The sequence below is a fragment of the Sceloporus occidentalis genome, unplaced genomic scaffold (genome assembly GCF_023333645.1).
Source record: "Sceloporus occidentalis isolate IW3139 unplaced genomic scaffold, rSceOcc1.0.p SCAF_3, whole genome shotgun sequence".
NCBI lineage: Eukaryota > Metazoa > Chordata > Lepidosauria > Squamata > Phrynosomatidae > Sceloporus > Sceloporus occidentalis.
The window spans coordinates 119,250,924-119,274,785 of record NW_028316983.1 but is presented as its reverse complement, the minus strand read 5'-3'; the positions used below and the strand labels follow the sequence as shown (position 1 = coordinate 119,274,785).

The 23,862-nt window shown below is 40.7% G+C and overlaps 1 protein-coding gene across 1 annotated transcript in view; it reads right to left on the bottom strand.

Moving 5' to 3' along the window:
- The window catches only part of LOC149316634 (astrotactin-1), a 260,561-nt gene that overhangs the window by 26,322 nt on the left and 210,377 nt on the right, over positions 1–23,862 (bottom strand). Inside the window, exon 17 of the mRNA XM_089518325.1 lies at positions 1,773–2,041. Coding sequence (XP_089374451.1) covers positions 1,773–2,041 — 269 coding nt within the window. The remainder of the gene's footprint in view (positions 1–1,772; positions 2,042–23,862) is intronic.

The following is a 23,862-nucleotide window of genomic DNA, read 5'->3' as shown; positions in this document are numbered from 1 at the left end:
TTCTTTCCAGTTGAAATTATCCAGATGTTTATGGATTTCAATGGCTTCCCTGTGCATCCTGACATGGTAGTGGTTGGCATGGTCCAGAATTTCAGTGTTTTCAAGCAGTATTTTATGCCCAGGATGGTTTGTGGCATGTTCTGCTACTGCTGGTTTTTCTGGCTGGCCCAGTCTGCAGTGTCTCTCGTGTTCCTTGATTCTTGTTTGCACACTGTGTTTGGTGCTCCCTATGTAGACTTGTCCGCAGCTGCATAGTATGCGGTAAACTCCTGCAGCTGTGAGAGATACAAGGGCTAATGAATTTGAATCTAGGAATGGGCAATGGGGCCTGATGTGATCTTCAGATGGCTCACCAAGGTCTGGGCAAATCTTCTGATTCCTGAACTCCTTAAAACAGCCTTGAAGTGAAATTTCCACAGTAAAATTTACTACCTAAGTATGTTTTTACAAACTGTACACAGTTGTTGTGCAGCCTAGGAAGGCATGTCTCTCACTTTGAGCCAGACTGAAACTCTAGGTTTGAAGTTCATAGATCAGTCTTAAAGCAATATGTCCATATTCATAGCATATAGGCATTCCAAATAACTGTACTTTTAGTACCCAAACATGGGATCTAAGCAGAATAAGGAATGAGCAGATGCCCTCTGTTCCATTTCATTATTGTCCCATAGCTTGGCTCAGCCCTGTATGTTACTCCATCTGTCTTTTGGTTTAACTTGGAATATTTCTAAAATTAATTTTCTAATTGGTGTATGTACAGTTTGTCAGTTCTCATCTGTTTCCCTCCCTGACAGATTATTCATGCACAAAAGGTCCTGTGAGCATGCACTGAAAATAGGATGCAAAAAGGATTCAGTTATGCAACAGCCCTATGTTGAATTCAGAATCTGAAAAATCTCAGGTTTCATTCTGTTTCAAGTCAGTTTTGACCCATCATGCTTTAAGGGAAAAAAAACCCTTAGAAATGCTGTTACATGTTTTCCCACATGTCTCCCCCCCCCCCCCCCCTTTTACAAATACAAGTTGAATCTCCCTTATCTGAAATGCTTGGGCCCAGAAGTGTTTTGGATTTTGGAATACTGTATTTGCATACAAATAATGAGATATTACAGGGATGTGGTGGTTCAGCGGTTAAGACACTGACTCTGATGATTGTAAGATCAGCAGGTCAGCAGTTCAAGGTCCAAGTGCTGCATGACAGAGTGAGCTCCCATCAGTAGTCCCAGCTTCTGCCAACTTAGCAGTCTGAAAGCACATAAAAGTGCAAGTATATAAATAGGTACCACTTTGGTGGGAAGGTAACAGCGATCCATGCAGTTATGCTGGCCACATGATCATGGAGTCATCATTAACATCACTGGCTCCCTTAGCTTAGTAATGGAAATGAGCACCGCTCCCTACAGTCGGACAGGACTTGACAGCCTTGTCAAGGGGGAAACCTTTACCTTTAATGAGATATCCTGGAGATGGGACCCAAGTCTAAACATGAAATTCATTTATGCTTTGTACAAACCTTATACAAAATAGCCAGAAGGTAGTTTTGTGCATGAAACAAAGTTTGTGTACACTGAACCATCAGAAAAGCAAAGGTGTCACTATCTCAACCACCCATATGGATAATTTTGGATTTTGAAATATTTTGGATATCTGAAATTCTGGATAAGGGGTAGTCAACCAGTAGCTTATTTCAAAATGTGAACTGGGTCTGGGCTACCCTACAAGGTTCCCTTCTTATGTGAGAAACACTGGTGGACCAGGATTAGGCCACTCACCTTCTGAGTCTGATTGTTGGTGACCAGCTCATAGATGGGTGCTGCTTTGGTGACCTCTAGGAGGATGGGTTCCCCCAGAGCATCTGGGCTGGAAGTTACATGACATAAAGGACAGGACGATGGACAACGGCCTCTACTTTGGCACTCCATGCGCACGCCAGCTGCCATGCGCTTGGTCCCTGACTCTGACAGGCTTGTAATATACTCTGGAAAAGTTAGGACTCTGGGATCTCGCTCACGCTCTTCAGACTCATCTGAGGGGGAGTTACCTGCAAGAAACAACAGAAGAATCAACCACAAGGGATTAATGAGTATTCATTAGGGATGTCTAGAGACACAAAACACTTAACCAAGAAACTGCACACATACCAGTGTGTAACACTTTGCAGGTTATATCATGTCTATGTTGCAGGTTTGTATAGATCTTTTAAAAAAACATTTGCACCTTTCCCCTGGGAATTACGGTTTGTTGAAGATGCTGGAATTTTTCTGTTCTCAGTCCCCCTTCCCAACATTTCCTTTCATTTTCCTCCCACTACAAATTAAATATGTCTAACTCTTTCAGGCTTCCCCTTGTAAGCTACAACATTCTCCTCAGAATAACTTGTGACTGCTCCACATTCTTCTTTAAAAGTAACATGCAAAATTAAACACAGTATTGCAAACAGCAATGGGAGTCTTTATAAGAATTGTTCTATCACTTCTCAAGTCTTGATGCAACCTCTCTTCTAATACAATCTAAACAATTTTCCATCAAGCTTCACATTGTTGTCAGCATGCTATCTGCTAGAACAAAGAAAGTAAACAGCAGTCTTTGATAATTAAATTCTTAGAGTAAAGACGGTGAAAACAAAGCAGACTCTTGGTACCAAGGACACAGAACTCTCCAAATAGCCCTCCATCTGGCTTCATTCTACATCTTTGACAGAGATGAGAGAAATATCCTTGATTTTTCTACTCCCTATGTAAAATGTACATGAAGATAAAGGTCCCAAACAAGCAGCAGAGTTGCAGAAGTGTTTGATGGGTGTGAGTGGGTAGCTGTTGTGCAATAATTATTCTGATCAGCAGCATAAAACATTGATCTTTTCAACAAGAAATGATGTGGAATTACAGGCTATGAACAACAGTATTTGTGATCTTATTGTACTAAGAAGGACTATGCCTTTAATTTGGGAATACTGTGTAACAAAGGTAACTGCAAAAGTGTTACACAATGAAAATGTGCTTTATTTCAAGGTCAAAAGACAAATTTTGAACTGACCCATTGGCGAAGCAGTCAGAAACTGGGACACATCAGGATGAATTATCCCCAAGGGATGAGGTTACAAACTTTTCAAGTTATCCAAATGGGGATTGGGCAAAACATGGGAATGAGCATATGTTAGGCTATGAAACAAGCCAAAGGGGAAGGAAATGTATAGACCACAAACATTTCCTTCTGTACAAGGAAAACGGGCAAATCAAAGATATTTGAAAAAGGACAATATTAGTATTAACATAGTCAAGGTGAGGGAGCCAAATGCTTTGCGACTGTGTTCTTCTGAATATCAAAGGCAGCAAAGAGGCAATAAACTAAAAAATAAAATAAAATAAAAAACAAAAATGTAAGAACATTTTCCTCAACATCACCATGGTTGGTAACAGTAGGTCTGAATTTGTACTGAAGCACTACTATCACCCCTACTCTATAACACTGAGACTGGAGTACACTTGGTGATATAATGTAATCCCACATGTATCTATCCCATCTCCCAGATGACCTGTGCATGTATGCTGATAGAGACTCCAGCTGCCTGATAAACAGATCTTAGCCAGAGGGCAATTTTCAGAAAGAAATCAGAAAAGCATCCAAATGAGAAAGCACTGTCATAATTGGCAATTCTTGCACCGACTGGAGAAAGGTACCTTCAAGTGTTGCCCACCCCCCACCCCACCCCCCGGGTAGCATTTCCAGATAGCTTTAAATTTCTTTAGTTTAGAATAGAGAAAACTGGAACTGAGTTGGAAGACAGGATACTCTGGATGTCATGTTAAATAACACCTTGGATCTTATGTGAACTGTGTTGTTTAATCAGTTGGGAACAATGGCTGCAGTGACATCCAATTTATTGCAAGTCCACATAAGTCCAAGAGGATGCCAGCACAGTGAATGAGTAGAGTCACAGAAGCTCTGGTTGGCCAGTGCCAGAATAGGCCTTTATTCTAACCCACCGGGGCTCTTCTCAGGCTTTTTGGGTTGGCATAAAGGGAGCGGGGGGTGTACTTTGTACTCCATGCAGAGTTAGGCAGAACAGAATCCCATTCAATCAATTGTACATATTAGACACAATGGTTAACTTCAGTATAAATGCTTTCCAAGGGACCTGGGTTATGACTTGCTTTAGCTGGTTTTGGGCTATGATGCTTTTAAAAGTGGAGGGATGCAAACAATTAAGTCAACTATGGTCCAAAACACACTGCAGAAATAATCCAGTTTGAGACCGCTTTCAGTGCCTTGGCTCAGTGCTAGGGAATCCTGGGAATTGTAGCACCAGAGCTCTCTGATAGAGAAAGTTAAATGGTTCACAAACACTACAGTTTCCAGAATTCTCTAGCACTGAGCCAGGATAGTTAAAGTGGTCTCAAACTGGATAATTCTGTAGTGTGTTTTGGATCTATCATATGATGTAAAACATAATGGTGCTGTTAAATATGTTCCTTGTGCTTGGGGTGAGCTATAATGCCATCTCCCCCCCCCCCCCCGCCAAAAAAAAAAAATACTGCAAAAATAGTACACTTGCTTTTAATAAAGGATTTGGTGCCAAGCATGTGGTTCTACTTCCAGGAACAGAAGTCAAATAAGATTTAGAAAGTACCGCCTATAATCAAGTGAACACTAGATGGTGCCATAAAGTCACAGAACATGTCAGGCCCACATCAATATGAGAGATCTAATGGGACAGAACTGCATATGTTCTTAATGGCTCTAACAGTGACCCACTGTATCCCAGCCAGTAGCAGATGGGCTGCAGGATGGACCCACAGAGTAAACTTCAGAAGATGTCAAATCTCAATGAAGGCAGAGCATGAAGGGTGTATTCTAAATACACCCACCCATGTATAAATACAGTAAAATGCTCCAACATCCAGGGAGTTATGGATTTCCTCTTCATTCAACAACAGCTTGACACACAAACATGTAAAGTCACAGGAATAGGGCCAAAAGAAAAGGTGTTCCCCATAGCAAGAAGGGCTGAGCTGATTTGGACTCATATAGTCTCTCCTTCATCACCTGCTACACTTTCCTTCTCAACTGATGATCCTTCTTCGGTCCACAAAATTTTTACAGGGAAGTAAACTGCCAATTTGTGTTTCTGAGGTCCAAAACACACAGCAAAAATACCCTGACTTGGTGCTAGGGAATCATGGGAATTGTATTCTATTCTGTCACCAGAGCTCTCTGACAGAGAAGACGAAATGTCTCACAAAATTACAGTTTACAGAATTTTCCCTAGCACTGAGTCATGTCAGTTAAAGTGGACTCAAAGTATATTATTTCTGCCGTGTGATTTGGACCTTAGACTAACATCACACCTTTCTTCCAGTGCAAGACCCAATGCAGCAACCTGAGTTAAAAGAACATACAGCTATAACTGAAAACATCATCATATTAAAGAGCAATTCAAAACAATTAACTAAGGGGCTGTACAGACAACCCTGTAAGGGACGGCTCTATGCTGCCCCTGGAAGCGCTGGACTGGGGCCACAGTAACTGGACGGTCAACCTGTGGCCCCAATCCAGTGTTTTTCCAGGACAAAGAGAAGCGGCAAAATGCTACTTCTCCTTGGCCCGGAAAAGGGGTGCCCTTGCACCTCATGCACCCACTGCACCCTGACACCGAGGAGGAGAAAGGAGCAACTCCTTTCTCCTCCAGATCATTGGTGCGGTCATGCAGTTGCCGTGCCAATGATTTGAAGGCTTGCACCATCATAACACAGCCCTATGAAGCCGCTTCCTGTGTGCAACCTGCGGATGCTGCACGTCGTGTACGTCATCATGGCGGTCCCCATGTGGATGGTAGGCAGCCATGATGATGACAGTGGCACGTTCTAGGGTTCTGGACCATTGAGGTTGCTGCGAGGTCTGGAAGCCTAGAATCGGCACCACCACACTGCTTCCTGCCCGTATGTATCGGGCATATTAAAACCTATCATATTAATAATAATAAATAATGATAGGATTTATTTATATGCCGCCCAATCACTGGGAATCCGGGCGGCTTACAACAGAGGGGATAATAGACGGTTTCCTGCCCTCAGGCTTACAATCTAAAAAGATATGACACAAAAGGAGAAGGGAATGGAAGTGGGGAAGGGATCAGGTCCAGCATTCTTCTCTCCCTCTGAGGCCTGGACCAAGGCAGTTGGACTGGAGGGACGGCTCTTCTTCTTCTGATGGAGCTGGGCCAGCCTATTCTCTCCCTCATAGGCCGAAGGATGACAGTTATGGAGGGAGGAGCCTCTTTCTTCAGGCTAGCCCTGATGGAGCTGGGCCAGCCTATTCTCTCCTTCATAGGCCGAAGGATGACAGTTATGGAGGGAGGAGTTATATTAAAACCAAGCTCTGAATTAGATACAGTTTTTAAAATGCAATAAGAAAGGACAAGTACAAACCACCACCACCCCCATTAAAAAGCCCCTCCTGTGGCAAAGTTAGTGGTCTACAACCTATCTGAATATAAAGGTATTTGCCTGCTGCCAGAAAGAGAACAGAGAGTGATCAGTCTTTACCTGCCATGGAAGGAAAATCCACAGCCTGGAAACACCCACTGAAAATGCCCTCTCCCATCACCTTACCAAATGTGGAAGTGGCAGGACCAAGAGAAGTCACTAAATAATTAACTATAGAAAATCCTAAATAAACGTAATTTTAAAAAAAACACAATATATTCAGACAGTAGTCATAGCAATGCATAGTAATGCAACAGCGCTGTCAAAAATAAATGACAGAGCCAACATGGTGTAATGTTTTGAGTTTTGGATTAGGACTCTGGGAGGCCAGTGTTTGATGGCCTGGAAACCCACTATGTTATCTCTGTCAAATCACACTCTCTCACCCTCAGAGGAACGTGAAGGCAAACACTCTGAACAATTCTTGCCATGAAAACCCTGCAATAGGTTTGCTTTGGTGTTGTCGTATGAAAAAACATGAAAGAACACAACAATTAAAAGAAACATCAATCAATAATAACAGTGTCTTTGAGTAGTCTTAATGGATGAATTGTTACTTCTAGGTGTGGGTGGAGATGGATATGTGTTTTTTTTCCCCTGAAATTTAATCAGCCGATGAAGATCACTGAAACGTTGGAAACCTGTTTCATTCAGCTGATGAATAAGGAGTTTCTGTACTCCCTGTAAACAGCTCCGGCCAGCAGTCTGACCACCACATTTTGGACCTGCTGAAGTTTCCAAACACTTTCCAAAGGCAGACTCACCTACAGTGTGTTCTAGTAATGCAAACAGCGTAGCTTGTAGAGTATTACAAAGTTGTTCTTAAAAGTGTGTGCTTCTGTAATCCAGTGATACAGTTGTGTTTTCAAAAAATGTCAACAAATCTGTATGCACTAGGGAGAGTTACATGCAAAATGCATACATTAAGTACAAAAAATACATAAGTTAGGGTTCATTGAATATTGAATGTTTATTTTAGGGGAAACTGAATACAAAAATTAATTCAACATTTAAAAAACAACAACCAAGTAGACTCATACAGAAATCAGATGACTCAAACTAAATGGCTGAAGACATAAGACACTGACACATACTGGAAATAAACTCATCCAGCCAGCCCTACTCTATGGGTTCAAAAATGTACAAAGGAGGAGTGCATATTCAGTCCTTCTAAAGAGTTGAACCATAACTCACCTATGTTGGCAGTCCTACTTAAGAACAGAATAAGGGCCTTGACAGATCTCCTCAAGAACAACAAAGGAGGACTAAAAGAATAGCTGAAAAGGCAACACATACAAACACATCTCGAAATTAATAATTTGTAACTCCATATACTTTAAGAACAACTCTTGAGAGTAATTCTTTGTTTCATCCAGAACCTCACTTTGACTGCTCAGAACTCTTTGCTTGTGTGAGTTAGATACAAGATAAAATCTAAGCAGTCACATTGAAGTGCTGGGTGAAATCAATAATTTCCCTCAATAAAGAGACATTCTTAAAACGCACTCTAAATCACAAAATGTTGCTAGAGTAGTCTCTTTTCTAACTTTCCATAGCAACATCTACTAGACCAGCAAGCTATAATCTGAGCAACTACGTAGTACATGGTATTCCTCCCCCCCCCACTCCCCAGTAACTAAAGATCACCAGGGTTTAATCTCATGTTTTGCTTCATCCTGTTGTCACTCTTTGCTTCTGAATCTGCTTTAATTCTTACTTCCTTTGCCTTTTCTACTTCAAGGTTTCCTGGCTTCCATGTCCCACCCAATCTTCTTTTTCTAGTCTGAGTGTGCAAGAGTTCTAATAATGACAATACTGTACAGTACCAGTGTTTGGGCATCCATTCCTCACCATCTGTGCTAAGCTTCTTTCTTCCTTAATGCATCCTCCCTAATGAGACCACAGAGCTATCCACAAATAACATCTTCTAACGGGGCTGATCCTGTTTAAACTTACAAGCAAAGGAGGCATTTTCCTTAAGCAACAGCTTCCATGCAAATCATAATTTTCTCATTTTCAGAGGAAAAAAAGCAATGAACTTCATGATTTGATTGAGAGTTTCTGCATGGCAGGGGGTTGGACTGGTTGGCCCTTGTGGTCTCTTCCAACTCTATGATTCTATTCCAATACGATGTTCAATCATGCACTCAGAATAATAAATATATAAAACACAACAGAAACAAAGCAAAAGAAGCAGCAATTAAACAACAGTAATTCATCAGTATGGATAAAAGCAGAATCAAGGCTAAATTACATTATGTGTTGAAACATAAGGACAAAAGATGAGACACACATGGCAGAACAGAACCAAAATGCCGTCAAGGCCCTTGTAAGGGAAGCCTCTCTTTAGGAAGGATTAACGAGTGACTCAATGACTTTCTTTGCAGAGTGTCTTTGTCCTGTGGCAGAGAAGGGCCTCTGATGATATCAGACAGCAGTGCCAGTTCTGTGTGAAAGAAAATGGCCCTTCAGACACTCAGGTTCAAGGCAGTTTAGAGTTTTATTAATGATAGTGACTAGCATTTTGGACTGCATCCAGAAATATAGTGGCAGCCAGTGCAGATTACGGATGCTATGGGGGTCTGTCCAACAACTGGCTCAAAAAATGAACTTGGAGGTCCAAAAGTAGAGGCAGGTGCAGAAGTGTGAACCTTTCATGTGACAATCCAATTCAAAGGCTCAGAGCAGATCATTTGTGTCAATTGCTCAAGTCATCTCCGCATCCCAGAAAGTGAGGAAGGCTTCAACTGGAGACTCTCTCATGGCAACCAGAAACTCCCTGGAAATTCTCAGGAATCCACCAACTGCAGCTCTTAGAATGGTGCACAAAGTCCACCTCTGCTAGAAGTCCAATTTTCATCACATGGTGATAATGACAGGAAAGTTACAAAAACAAGGGCAGCAGGGAGAGAATTCAGTTAGAATGCCATTGCCAACTACTGAGCTCATGCTACAAAATAAATGGCAGGCTGCCAGTGACATAAGGACCTGGTGGAATAACTGACTGTAATCAAACAACATGTGTTCAGCCTACAATAGCTGGCCTGCTTTACAATTCTATTCAGTAGCCTGTGTTTGTCTGTACTTTACAATTCCTAGCCCTGTCTTCCTCCCTATAATCCATCATCTTCTATTGGCCCTTCATCATGTGTCTGTTTTAATAATATATTAACATGTCTTCTATTTCCTCTTTTTCTAAACAGCCACTACAAGATAAAATAATGGCAGGTGGAAAATCGCAAAAGTGTTGATGGAATTCTGCACTGCAAAGAATTGCTGAGCACAACTCCTTTCTCTCCTTTCTGGCCCATTCTTCCCTCACTAAGATGGGAGTGTGCAGAGAATATCAGGGACTTTCAGGACAGCAAAAGTAACACATAACTTTCATGTGTGTGTATGTGTGTGCGCATTTACTTTTGGTGAGGTAGTTGGGGGACCACCATATTTTCCCCAGACATGGGTTAACCATTAATTAACAGTGAGTGACCTGATGAGGATAGAGACATTCATAACTGAATGGTGAACTCAATGTCATGCCCAGCCTGGAGGATGGCTTGGAGGACTCAGAGGATGAGCTAGAGCCCCTGGGACCTGAACCTGTAATGGAGGAGCCAGAGCCCCTGGGGCTTGAACCTGTAACGGAGGAGCCAGAGGCTGGCCCTAGTTCTGCTGGAGCAGAGTCTATGGCCCCTCCAGAGATTCAGCAGTCAAGTTTGCCTGGTGCCGAGGCTGTGGACACGGAGGAGGATCTGGGCAGTGTGCCTACCTTCAATGAGCGTCGAGCAGAAAGAGAGGGCCTTCGAAGATCTCGGAGGCTTTATCAGAAGCGTCTTCGTAATCAGACACAGCTGAAGGCCGGCTCCTTGCCTTCTTAAGCACCTAGAGCATGTGTGGTTCTTTGCCAGTGGATATCTGACTCTTTTAGAGGAAAGACTCTGTCTCTGGCTCCTTTGGCTTCTTGTCTTGACTACCCGGAAACCTTGACCTTGGACTGCTTTATCGACCTGCCTATCTGTTGCCCTGAACCTCGGACCGTCTGACAATTCTCTTGGTAATCCCTTTTGGTAGAACTACTGTGAATCTCCAGGACTGTGTAGCTTACACTGACTTTGCTGTGCTGGGAGGGGGTTTGTTTGTTTGGGAACTAGCTGCCTTATCAGCCCTTTGGCTGCTTTCCCGGACACTCTTTTGCTTTACTTTCCCATGTTCCTCTGCTAGGAGGAACGTGGTTGGAGCAGACAACACCAACACTCCTTGTGGAGAAAATGATTTTTCTCCAAGGGGATGGGGATCAAAACTTGTTAACCCACCTAGTGCTAAGTACGTATACTCTACCCATCATATCCAAATGTCTTGGCACTTTCCCCCCAAATTTTAAACCATTTTGTAGAGATTCCCCCCTCCACACATACACACCTGAAATTATGCTGTGAAATCGTGCAGATGGTAAAACATAACAAGTAGTTGTGCAACTCTTGTCAAATAAACAACTTAATAGCTGTATTTATTAGAAATAAAGTGCCACAGCACTAAGCAAGTCCAAATTGATTAGCATCAGAGAAGTAATACAATAAAACATCTATTAGAGTGCACATAGTTGGGAACATAAAGTATTATGAAAACATATTGAATCAGATGTAAAATCATAAAAAAATTAGATCAGCTGTAATACCAAATCTATTACCACTATCACCAAATATATTAGAGAGGGCACAACATGAACCTGTTATTACCACCCTCCTGGAGAGATGGTCAGCCCCCTCTCTCAGGGGAAGAAGAATTATGATTTTCAGAAGTATTATGGTTTTAGCAATTCATGATAATGAGATTTTAACAAAGAAATTACACGTGCCAAAACTAGCAACAAAAGGACAGTGATCTGCCAGTGGCAAAGACCAAAATACCATCACTGTTAAGAGTAGCTGAAAGGCTTTGACTCCACTCAGGGGGCCCTCTGGTGCCAATGACACAAGGAATAGTTGACTGCAATTTGTGGAATACTTGACTGCAATCAAATATCTGATGTCCAATTGATAACTGATAATATACTTTCCAGCCTCACATCTGTATCTTGCATTTATCCATCTCTCACAAATACCAGTAACACATATGGAGAAATATCAGTACTGACCCAGCATCAAAGTATAACAAAATCCAAAATACACATTGTGGAAATACCTTTACTAGACCTATCAAAAGGTACAAATACACTGTGCAAGCTTTGAACACCACAGGCTTCTTTGCCAATAAGTGTTGAAAATATTTTTTTTCAGGGACATGTGGCAATGGGGAGTCACAAAGGTGCATCTTTCTTGAGATGTTAAAGGTGTCATTTAAGATGGTCATGGGCAGAGGGCTGATGCTGGTAGGGAACACATGCCTTGTTGGCCATGAAGTTACTGGGGACACAAGCAGCCAAACAAAGTAAAATTTAACACCTCAAGATTCTGGATTTTTGTTATATTTAACTCCCGGTAATGTTTCTTTCAGCCTCAGGGGAAGGCAATGGCAAACCTCCTCTGAACAAATCTTGTCTAGAAAACCCATGATGGTTTGCTTAGGGTCAACATAAGTTGGAAACAAGTCGAAGGCACATAACATTTCTCAGCCTACTAGCTTCGGTTATCCTTTTAAAAACTCTTCTTTCCAGGCAAAACTTCATATTTTACAAAACCAAACATATGGGACTTAGAACAAGACTTCCAAATGACCATCTTATGCAAAAAACAAAATAAAACCTATTTATATAATTTTATTCATTGTACAATTAATTTTGAACCCTGAAATTTGGCTTCTACTTGCCCTACCCCTGATTTTGGTGATAATAAGGAATGCCTGTCTCTGCCTAGGATCTTCAGAAATCAAAGCACCACAGTTGGCCTGACTCTCACCTGACCAAGGCAGTTTCCAACAGCCTGAGATGTCTGCTTTGTCTCCTTTCCAACAGCCAGCCAGAGATGTCTGCTTTGAAATACTTTTGTGGGGCTTTCAAACAATATTTACACTTACCCTGCAATAGCTCTGGGTCATGTTTTTTTTTTAAAAAAGCACACTTAGATGCTTGCTATCCCAAGCATATGCTCTCTTATGTTCACTTGTTATCTTTTAATTGGTTTCTATTCTAAATTTAATGCCAACTGTTCCCTCTGGCAGTGGAGGCTAAAGCAGGGATGGTGCGTTTGTGTTGCATGTGTAAAGTGTGCATAACCATTCTCATTTGCCTCCTTGTTTCTGAACTGCTCAACAAGCCACTCTGAAAGATCTCCCCCACCATTATCCACTGTCAACGCTCCCCTTTGGAGCTGGCTAGTTTTTATCTTCTTGTACTTTTCAAATGCTCAGATGTTGGTGGAATAATAATAGCAATGACAAAACTCTCCAAGAAGCAAAAAGAATGGTGGAGAATCATACGTTGGTCCTTGAGGATGTGTCCACTCTCCAGGGAAATTATTTGAAAGCAGATCTAGCAAATTTCTTCCTAGAAGCTCAAATAGGGATTGAAAGAAATTTTGCTGGACTCAACAGCTTTGCCAAAGTAATATTTTTTGCACCTCCTGAGATTTGTGAGAAAACTTGCCTCAAGCACTCACACAATTGTGATGCTTCTAGGGTATTCCAAGAAACAAAGTGCACACAAAACGGTATGTGTATACAGGCATATCTCAGTTAACAAAACCTGTGACAATGAAATTTCTCTTTACAAAGTTTTTTTTTACACACAGCTACATTTTACACCCAGTCCCCCTTTCTTCCTTGTCCTCTGTTTTTGCTAGAAGTGTGCATGTATGTACCAGAAGCTTTAGCATTGGGAAAATGGGGAAGGAGGTGGAAAAACATCAACTTTCAAGTTGCAGCAGCATATCTGATGTAAACAATACAATAAAGCCTGAGTGCGGAAACAGTGGGATTCTGAGCCAGTCCTACTGTTGCTTGTGTGCACCTGCTTACAAGAGGCAAAGTAAACAGCAGCTCCCTCCAGAACCCTTTGAGAATCACGAGTGAACAGCAAAACAGAGTGAAAAGGAAAGAGCAGATAAGCCTGACTCATTAGCTCCCTACAATATGCAGTAAAATGTGAAAGAAAATAAATAATCCTGGATGCTTTTTGGAAGAAGCTTTCAATTGGTCTCCAAAGGGATCCAAATTTTTCTTTCTTTATTTGTACAGGTTTACCTGACCTGGTTGTTTTATTTCACATGCACATATTGTTCGTTTTGGATAAACACTTTGTTGAAATGTGTTCTTTTTTGTGGCATAGGCATTTATCTCTATTCTTTCCATGTTATTCCTGCCTTTGATATCAAATTTTCTGTTAGAGAAATAATGCCTAGCAACATATCATCTTTGTTAACTGTGGTATACTGGTATTAAAATGTGATTGGCTAAAATGTGTAAGTGTGTGTGTGTGTATGTGTGTAAAATATGGAGGAGGGAATATTATTATTATTATTATTATTATTTGTATTCTGCATTTTCACAAAAGAATCAAAGCAGATTCCAACAGTATAAATAAAACATCAAACAATTTAAAATTACACTTTAAAAACCCCCAAACCCCAACCCTTCTCCCAATCGTAAAAACAGTTATGAGCCCATAAAAAGAGATTAAACATCAAAAAATTAAAAACTATCCAATAGGAATACGTTAAAATTTTGGGCAGATTAGCGGAAGAAATGAATCTTCTCTAGAGGAGGGGGTGATGGTATCAATCAATTTTGGTATCGGTATCAATAGAGGTGTCAATAGAGGGGGGAGGCAAGTCTAATGGATCTAACCTAGTCGGGGAAGGCCTGCCGGAAGAGATCCGTCTTAATAGCCTTTGTAAAGGCTTCCAAGGAGGTAATATATTGGATCTCTTCTGGCAGGTTATTCCAGAGCCTGGGAGCGGCTGATGAGAAGGTCCTCTGGGTCACTGCTGAAAGTCTGGTCTTCTTAGGTTGCAGCAGATTCTTCGCAGAGGACCAAAGTGTGCGGGGAAGATTATATGGAAGTAGGTGTTCACTATGTTTTAGTGAATGGGGAGAAACTGTCAAAATTAGGTAAATTACACAAATGAATGCACAAATTAAGTGGGGACAGGGACATACGAAGTCATTTAATCTGACATAATAATAATAATTTAATAATTTGTTTTATTTATATACCGCTATTCCAAAGATCATAGCGGTGAACAGCAAGTAAGCTAATTAGCAAGTAAGGAAGGAAGTAAGCAAGCAAGTAATGAATGAAGGAGAGGAAGAAAATGCAAGTGGGATACAGAAAATTCAATTAAACTGAAAGCAAGGGATTTTCACATTTATAAGCTAAATGTATGTTACTAGACATCTGGGGGAATGTATGTGTACAGTGTGTATGGAGGGGGGAGATGTCCAAATGCAAGGTATCAGATTGTAAAGATTTACAAGAGCTTTACAATACAGGCAGTCAATTCTTGCATGCCATAATATACCTATTTCTGAAGAGAGGTGGTATGGAGGAATGGTAGTGACACAATCAATTTTTTATCCTGGCTTTAAGGTATCAGTGTGGAACATCAGGGGGAAAAACATGCATTATGGAAATGCATGAAAACTCATGCATGGCAGTTTGGGGTGAGAGCTTACTCTGTAAGATTAAACTATCCTATAGGGGCGTTATGAAGATGAGGTGGCACAATATCATGTGTGATGTCTTGACTTTCTGAAAATGGGGAGTTACAAATGTGATTATTTTTAATAAAATAATGACTTGGGAATGAAATAAATTCCCATGAGCTCAACCCTTTTAAAATCTAATATGTAAGCTTTATATCCATTCACAAATAGCTTGTGGTACTTGGTAACTTGAGTTTTATTGCCTCTGAACTTGCTTGAGTTCAATGTGAAGACGAAGGCTCTCACCTTTGGTATCCATAGTTTTTGGTGGTTTTTTGGGGCTATGAGGCCATGTTCTAGAAGAGATTATTCCTGATGTTTTGCCAGCAGCTGTGGCTGGCACTTTCAGACAATGTTGGTATGGAAGAGAGTGGGGTATATATAATTCTATTGGTTGAGAGGAAGCAATTTACATGTAAATCTGTGTATTGTTCTTTTGTTGCATTGCAAGGCCTCAGGGTGTCCATTCATTGTCTGCTGGGAATAGTAGCAGAACATGTTATAAACCATCCTCGTCATAAAATGCTATTTGAAAAAACTGAAATTCTGGACAATGGCAGAACAATACACAGTTTAACAGGGAAATCACTATCCTCAACATCCCTGTTTAGGTCTTGTAGACGCAGGATGATGGCTTCCTTGATTGAGTCTAACTGTACGGTGGCCTTCCTCCTTTCCTGCTGCCTTCCACCTTACCTAGCATTATTGTCTTTTCTAGTGAATCACGCCTTCTCATAATGTATCCAAAATGTGACAGCCTCAGTCTAGTCATCCTGGCCTCCAGGGAATTTCAACTTGATTTGTTCTAGGAACCATTTATTTATCTTTTTAGCAGTCCATGGTATCCACAAAAATCTTCTCCAGAACCACATCTCTATTGATTTGATTTTCTTCCTATCAAGTATCTTTACAATCCAGCTCTCACATCCAGACACAGTGATTGGAAATACAATGACATAGGCCACCCTAACTTTAGCATTCAATGAGATGCCTTTGCAAATGAAGAACTTGTCTTGTTCTTTCATAATTTCTCTTCAAAGTCGTAGTTGTGTTCTGATTTATTGCCTGCAGTCTCCATTCTGGAATGGATTCAAACTACAGGAAAAGAGATTCCACCTAAATCTCAGGAGGAACTTCTTGACAGTAAGAGCTTATCAACAGTGGAACACACTCCCATGGAGGGTGGTGGAGTCTCCTTTTTTGAAGGTCTTTAAACAGAGGCTGGATGACCATCTGTCAGGGATGCTTTGATTGTGTGTTCCTGCATGGCAGGGAGTTGGACTCAATGGCCCCTGTGGTGTCTTCCAGGTTTATGATTCATGCCTCTCTCCTCTGTACTCAATCCTGCTTTGCATATAATGTTTCTGGCATACAAGCTGAACAAATATGGTCATAAGATACAGCCTTGCCTGATCCACTGTCCAATTGGAAACTATTCTCTTTCTCCTTATTCTGTTCAAACAGTAGCCTCTTTCCTGATTATGCATCATGAGATCAAATGTTGTGGCACACCCATTTCTTTTGAGAGCAGTCCATAATATTTTATGATCCATATAATTACAGGCTTTACTGTAATATATAGCGAACTGGCTGTTTTTCTTTGGGAATTCTTTGGTGCATTCCATTAACAATCTGGTCTCTAGTGCCTCTTCCTTTCCTGAACCCAACTATTACATCTGGGAGGAATATATGCAGTTTTGATATCACTTTCTAAAATTTGATATTTGTCTTTGTTTGGTTCCTTCTCAAATGAAACTATATAATCTCTTTTATGTAGTTCTTCTTGTATTGTTTCCATTGTTTTTAAATTTAATTTTAGTCATGGACTGTGTTCCCCTGTTGATGTTGAGTATTTCTACCTTTTGTTTAAATTTCTCTGATTTCTCAGATCTTGTGGAAGAGGTCTCTTGTTTTTTCCCTTTTTTGCCGTCAACTATTTTTCAGCTTTGATTATTGAAGTAATTCACTTTATCCCTCCACACTAGTCATTTAATTGAATTTAGGTTTTGGTTCTACTCCTGTTACCTTTTACTTTTGCTTTCTTGTCTGTCCTTAACTGCTTATAGTGTTTCATCTGTCCATCAACTGAGTCTTCTTTTCCTTTTTGGCAACAGGAAGTGTATTTCTGCATTCCTCCTTGACAATGTCACTGGCTTCAGTTCATAGCTCATCTGGTTCCTGGTTAACTAAGCCTAGCAGTGCAAATATGTTTTTCACATTACCTTTAAATTCTACAGGGATGTTCTTCAGGTTATAATTTGGCTAGAGTGGTTAAAAATAATTTTGAAAACTTATATAGGTTGGCTGTTTGGAGGAACAAGGAAACAGCAAGGCTGCTACATGAATATGATAGTGATATGGTATGATGACAGCAGGGAGGTGGAACTGCTCAACACCTTCTTTGTCTCAGTCTTCTCTGGGAAAAAACAGTGCTCTGACTGGTAAATATAGGGAAATGAAACAAGGAAGAGACTGTATGTCAAAATAGGTAAAGAGGTAGCAATGGACTATCTGGATAATCTAAAAGAATTCAAGTCTGAACTCACTTTAAAAGTAAAGATAAGTAAAGATGTTATTGATAGCCCCATATATAATGCACCACTGAGTTCAAATATAAGATGAGAAAGTTATAAAGGTTTCAAAGAAAAGAAGGAGGACATAAAATAAAAAAACCTGAAAAACCTTCAAGGGTTAAATATTCAGGATCAATAGAGAGTAAGAATATAGATGTATATGTCGATATATAATAGAAGTATAGATAGGTGTAAATAATGAAAACAAAGAGCATGACCTAATTATGTATGATTTAATGTACAGTGGAACATATGCTAAAAATAAGAAGAAGGTATAAAAGTCAAAAGCTTTAGATATATGAAAAGAGAGGAAGTGATAATTGTGTATTATATGTTGTATGTTTGTTTTTATGTTATGTGTTTTATGTTATGTGATGTTATGTTACCCTGTATGTATAAAGTGATAAGTATGAAACCACTTTAGAATGTAATATCAATAGTCTTATCCAATATAGTGCAATTTAAAAATAAATAAATAAATAAATAAATAAATAAATAAAGAAAGAAAGAAAGAAAGTTTCCGGGGCCAGATAAGCTGCATTCAAGGTTACTAAAGGAACCTGAAGAACCACCAACTAATCAGCTTGATATCAATCCTAGGATCTCTCTCTTTTTAAATAAAGTTAGAACACATGTTAAATGCAAGGAATGATGTGGATTGGATTTCAATAAGGCTATTGACAAGGTCTCCCATGGCATTTCTGAAGGCAAGTGGACTACTCAATGCTGCTGTTAAGCACTTTTTAAACTGGTGGATGAACTAATGCCAAAGGGTTCTTCGTCATCTTGGAAAGAAGTGACTAGTGGGTGCCACAGGGTTCTCTTCTTGGCACAGTGTTGTTCAGCATCTTTATAAATGACCTGGATGATATAATCGAAAGCATGTCGTCATATATTAGCAAAGAATTTCCATACTTTTGATCTAGAAAGTCACATGCGTTCTCTAGGAACTGACCACTCCCAGACACATCAACAAAATCATACTGTACAGTCATGTAAGAGAGTGAGGGAATACCACTCTATTCTGTTTTGATCAGATCTCACTTGGAGTACTGGGATCATTTCTGGGCACCAGAGTTCGAGAAGGATACTGACAAACTAGAAGAAATCCAGGGATAACAACTAAGATGGTAAAAGTTCTGGATTCTAACCCTATGAAGAAGAACTTATGTTACCTGGTATGTTTAGCTTGGATGGGGGAAGAATGAAAGATAATATATTGTCTTCTAATATTTGAGGGGCCAGGGAGGTGCTTGTTTAAATTATTTCTTTCCACTGGAGAGACTACATAACTTAATCAATTTTGTCCCCACTGTGGAAACATCGCTGGAAACTGTGCTATTTTCTAAGATGTTTAGAGATACATTGGAAAATCCCCCTCTTCCACAATGATGCTACTTGCTTGCTTTGCCCTAACTCCACACTCTCTCATTGCTTTGTAGCGGCAGACAGAGGAGGTGGGAGAAGCACAACCAATACTTGCCTTGGCTTGCAGCTGTCCTCCTTTTCGCCACCTCCACAGGTAATTGCCCTTACAAAGTATCTATAAAAAGGTAAAGGTTTCCCCTTTGACAAGGGGGCGGTGCTCATCTCTGTTACTAAGCCTAAGAGCCAGCATTGTCAAAGACAACTCTGATCATGTGGCTAGCATGACTGCACAGAACACTGTTATCCTTCCTACCGAAGTCTACTTGCACTCTGACATGCTTTCGAACTGCTAGGTTGGCAGAACCTGGGACTAGTGACAGGAGCTCACTCTGTCATACAACACTTGGGCCTCGAACTTCCAAACTTCCAATCTTACAATCATCAGAATTAGCTTCTTAACCACTAAGCCACTGCATCCCATTTATACGTGTGTGTGTGTGTGTGTGTGTGTGTGTGTGTACACACGCGCGTATATATTTATACATATGGTTAAAAAGTACTCATTGGTGTGATGGTATCAGAATGGATCAGCAGCTTCTCTTCTTGTCGGGATCAAGGGCAGGGCTTTGCCCAGGATTCACCTTGTCAGGGCTTCCCAAGACTCTAGGAACCTCTTTTTTGGGATTTTTTATTTTTATTTTCAAATGTTCTTTTCACCCCTGTGAGGACTGAAGATGGAGCAAGTGTGATTTCTGGTGTGCTAGAGATGAGCTGATGCATTGAATTGCACTCAGTGTCAGAAAAGACAATGAACTGCTTAAAGGTAAGAGCTATTTTACAGTGAAAAAGACTGCCTTGGAATGTAGTGAAGTATCTTTTTAGAGGTCTTTAAACGGGTTGGATGACCATCTCTTGGGAATGCTTTGGATTGTGAGTTCCTGCACGGGCTGGGGGCCTGACTGGATGGCTCTTGCAGTTCCTTCAAATTGGTAACTTCGCAATGAAGTGTGCACTTCTGCATCTAAAAATTTATTTAACACATGCAAGTGTAAGTTAGTTGCATTGCAAACTGCATTACAACGAATAATAGGAAAATGCCTAAAAGTGTTTATATTAAGTGTGTACCAAAGAATGAATGCATTCCTGTTCAAACAAAAAAAAATATAAATAAATAAATAAAAAATCTTAGAACTAGATATTAAGGAGAGAGAAAAAATGAGAGAAAGAAAATGCAGGTGAGATTCAGAGAAACACAAAAATTTCAACTGTGAGAGTTTTCCTCTTGTTCGTCTAATACACACTCCACACAATCCTTCCAAAATGCCCCCCATGCTGCTTTTACCTTTTCAAAAAGGCTTGGCTGGAATCATTGAAGGCTTTTTAAAGGTGAAATGTAGAGGTTAGAGGGAGGAAATATCTGAGAGGGGTCGCAACGCAGGGAAATGGGTGCTCCTGTCAGGCCTTTTTAAAAGCTTCTATTGGCACATGTGAAAGCTTTTAAAAGGCTAACATGCACAGGGATGGATGTTTAAAGATGAAGTCATAGTACTGGCAAAGAACCTTTCCCTCTCCAGCAATGAGATGACCCCAGAAAACCCTCCTACCTAATTAGCCTTCTAGAAGTCCTCCACAGCCAAAAATGAAGTCTTTCTGAAAGGTTAACTACGGCTCAGGGAGGATCTATCTCTCATCAGCAACTGGAAATAAAAGATTCTCTCTGCTCCTTCTTCTCCTATGAGCAATTAGATAAGACAAAATGTCTTATTTCCTATAGGGATAGGGAGGGCTATGGAGGGCAGAAGCCCTCCATGGGAGCCTCCCCCCAAGTCAGATGTTTTCCATCCATGAAATACAGCATTAGACACAAAACATGCCCCTGCCTCAGTTTCCACTTTGAAGAGGAAAGTGGTAGCACTGGAGCATCCTCAATGTCCAACATACCCTTTCCTTATCAAAGTGAGGGGAACAGCCATTGTGTCCAAGAGGAAATGTTAACCTCTGATTGTCACATTCTAGTCTGAAAGCTGTCATCCACCTTCAAGGAATAAGGGGAGATTCAGACTTCAGCTGAGTCATGTCCAGATGTGTAACTCTGCTTGCAACTTAGGGAGTGGACAGATGTGTTTGTGTGTGGCTGTTCAGTATATTTTTCTATATTTTTAACACCTATATAGAGAACCTCTGGATAATCTACTGTGAGATCTCAGGAGTAAAACACCAAGGTCGTCTTACACTCAATCAGCCCTGGTGGCGCAGTGGTTAAATGCCTGTACTGCAGCCATTCACTCGAAACCACAAGGTTGCGAGTTCAAGACCAGCAAAAGGGCCCAAGCTCGACTCAGGCTTGCATCCTTCCGAGGTCGCTAAAATGAGTACCCAGACTGTTGGGGGCAAATTAGCTTACTTGCTAATTAGCTTACTTGCTGTTCACCGCTATGATCTTTGGAATAGCGGTATATAAATAAAACAAATTATTATTATTATATTATTAGTGAAGCCAGGGATCATCACAGGGTTAGAGCACTAGGACTTTCTGATTTGCAGGCATGACAGCACCAATCGGGCTTTCCTGTCCCCTCTCAGCCTAGCTGCAATCTTCACAGCAGCTGTGTTGGGGGTAGATTTTTGCATCAAATTTTTTTATAAGCCACCCCTGCTGTCATACAAAGCCTTCTCAGGTGACTTTGTCTTGAATGGACAGTTAAATAACAATTGGGCACTTTTGGCTTTTTTTGCCAAAAAAATTGTGAAGGCTTCCCCACTCAGATCGCCAAGAGAGAGAAAACATATTGTTTTGCTCTATCTATCTATCTATCTATCTATCTATCTATCTACCTACCTACCTTTGTAAAAAATAAGCTTTTTGTGAAAATGTTTTTTCTTGCTATCACTGCTGTTGATTAGAAAAACTGCAGGTCCTTTTGACTTATATAGGAATGAAAAATATTAACGCAGTTGATAATTTTTTTGACAGCATCTCCAAGTGTGTCAAGACACTCTTTCTTGTTGATGATGAGAAAAACTACAAATATTCCTTACATTGCTAACACACACACACACACACACACACACACCCAGATATGGATGAACACAACTGTCTGCATTTTGTAACTCTCCTTGGGGTTATGGGGTCTGTCAGGCTGTAGAAACTGTAATACTGAGCATCCAGACATCAGATTTTACCACTATTATCAGTGATTCCTGATCCTTTAACATGAGAAAATAAAAATGCAAGCAAAACCTGAAAATATTTCCCTCTAATGGCTGGCTTTGTGTCAGTTCTTTACTCCCAGTCTCAGTTTTTCTCATGTGTAAAGATTCACATATAAAAGTAAAAGCCTTTGACCAGGTACTTTATAAACTCTGTTGGCCAGTTTTACAGCTATGTTACACTATAGTAACTGACAGATAGGTTTGCCTGCGCATTATCACAGTTTCTGGCTCATAAGGTGAAGTGCTGCCCCAGTAGCTGCCACCTGAGATTGTCACTACAATTTGCCTAACAGAAGATCTAGCTGTTCCCCCTTCTCTGGCTCTGATATCCTGGAATCTATAAACTGCATGGCAGCAGTTTATAAAAGCATGCTATGGAACAGTGCTACCCAAAGTGGTTCATGGATACACTGAGTTTCCAGGAAAGAAAGAAATAGATGTAGTTAATGGGCACAAATATGGTGGCAATCCAAGGCAGATTGGGCAAAACCCCCAGCAGGTCCCCCAACAAATAGCTTCTGAAGCACTGCTATCAAAGACATTGTTCTTAGAAGAGACTACAGTTTGAGAAACAAGGAACACATGGCACTGACTGTGTGCCAATTCCCTGAAGTAAGTCTTTTAATCCTACTCTGAGAGCAAAGGTCTGTGTAACCAAGTTTTATTATGAGGACTGCGAGATAAATCTTTGCGCCTGAGTTAATAAGACCATTTCCCTTCCAGCTTCTGCTGTTTGTGCCAAAATGGTTTGCAGAGAATAGGCTGGTGCCTGGTGCCAGTACCTTATCGAAGAAACCCCCACAAAGAAAACAAGACTGTTAAACTGGGAGGGGGGTAAACAGCCCAGAAGATGCAGGGCATTTCTTAGCCTCCCCATCGTGCTGGAAATGGACCACTTTAGGACAGCTTTGAATTGCTGCTTAGCAGGCTCAGGGGAAAAAGCAGCAGTGACAGAGAATAGTTTGTCTCTTGCAATTTTTCAATCGATATAAAGCTCTTGACGTGCACCGAGGGTAAAAAGATAAAGAAAGAAAACGAAGCGAGAACGTGGCAGGTGACAGGACTGAAGAGAGACTGAAATGAGAAACTCGGGGAGAAGAAAAGAGAAAGTGCGAGATCTAAAGAAATAGAGAGGTTATGAATGCTGTTGCCTGAAACATGAAAAGGAGAAAATGCAGTGTTTTAGAAAGTGCATGAGGCACCACAGTGGGAGGGCAGGGGGAGTGTGCAACAAAAGACTGAACTGAAGTCCACCACCAAAGTTAACACAGAAGTAAATTCTCCTAAGTAAGGTTGTACACAGAAGTAAGGGCTAGCTGAAGCCATATGGAATGATCACTCACAGACTCCTTTGCTGCTGCAAGGAATCCTCAAAACGGCCATCCCTACATTTCTCCCTGCCAGTTCCTTTCTCTCTGAAACCCCTGACCCTCACACACCTTTTCTTGCTGCAGGATTCTGGACCTGTGTTTGCCAGATAAAAATAGGTGCAGAATGCTGAGGGATGAGGATGAGAAATGGGTGAAGGAAGAATGATTGCAGGAAAAATGCAGCTAGCAGGTAAAGGATTCAGCTCCTTTCTTAATTCC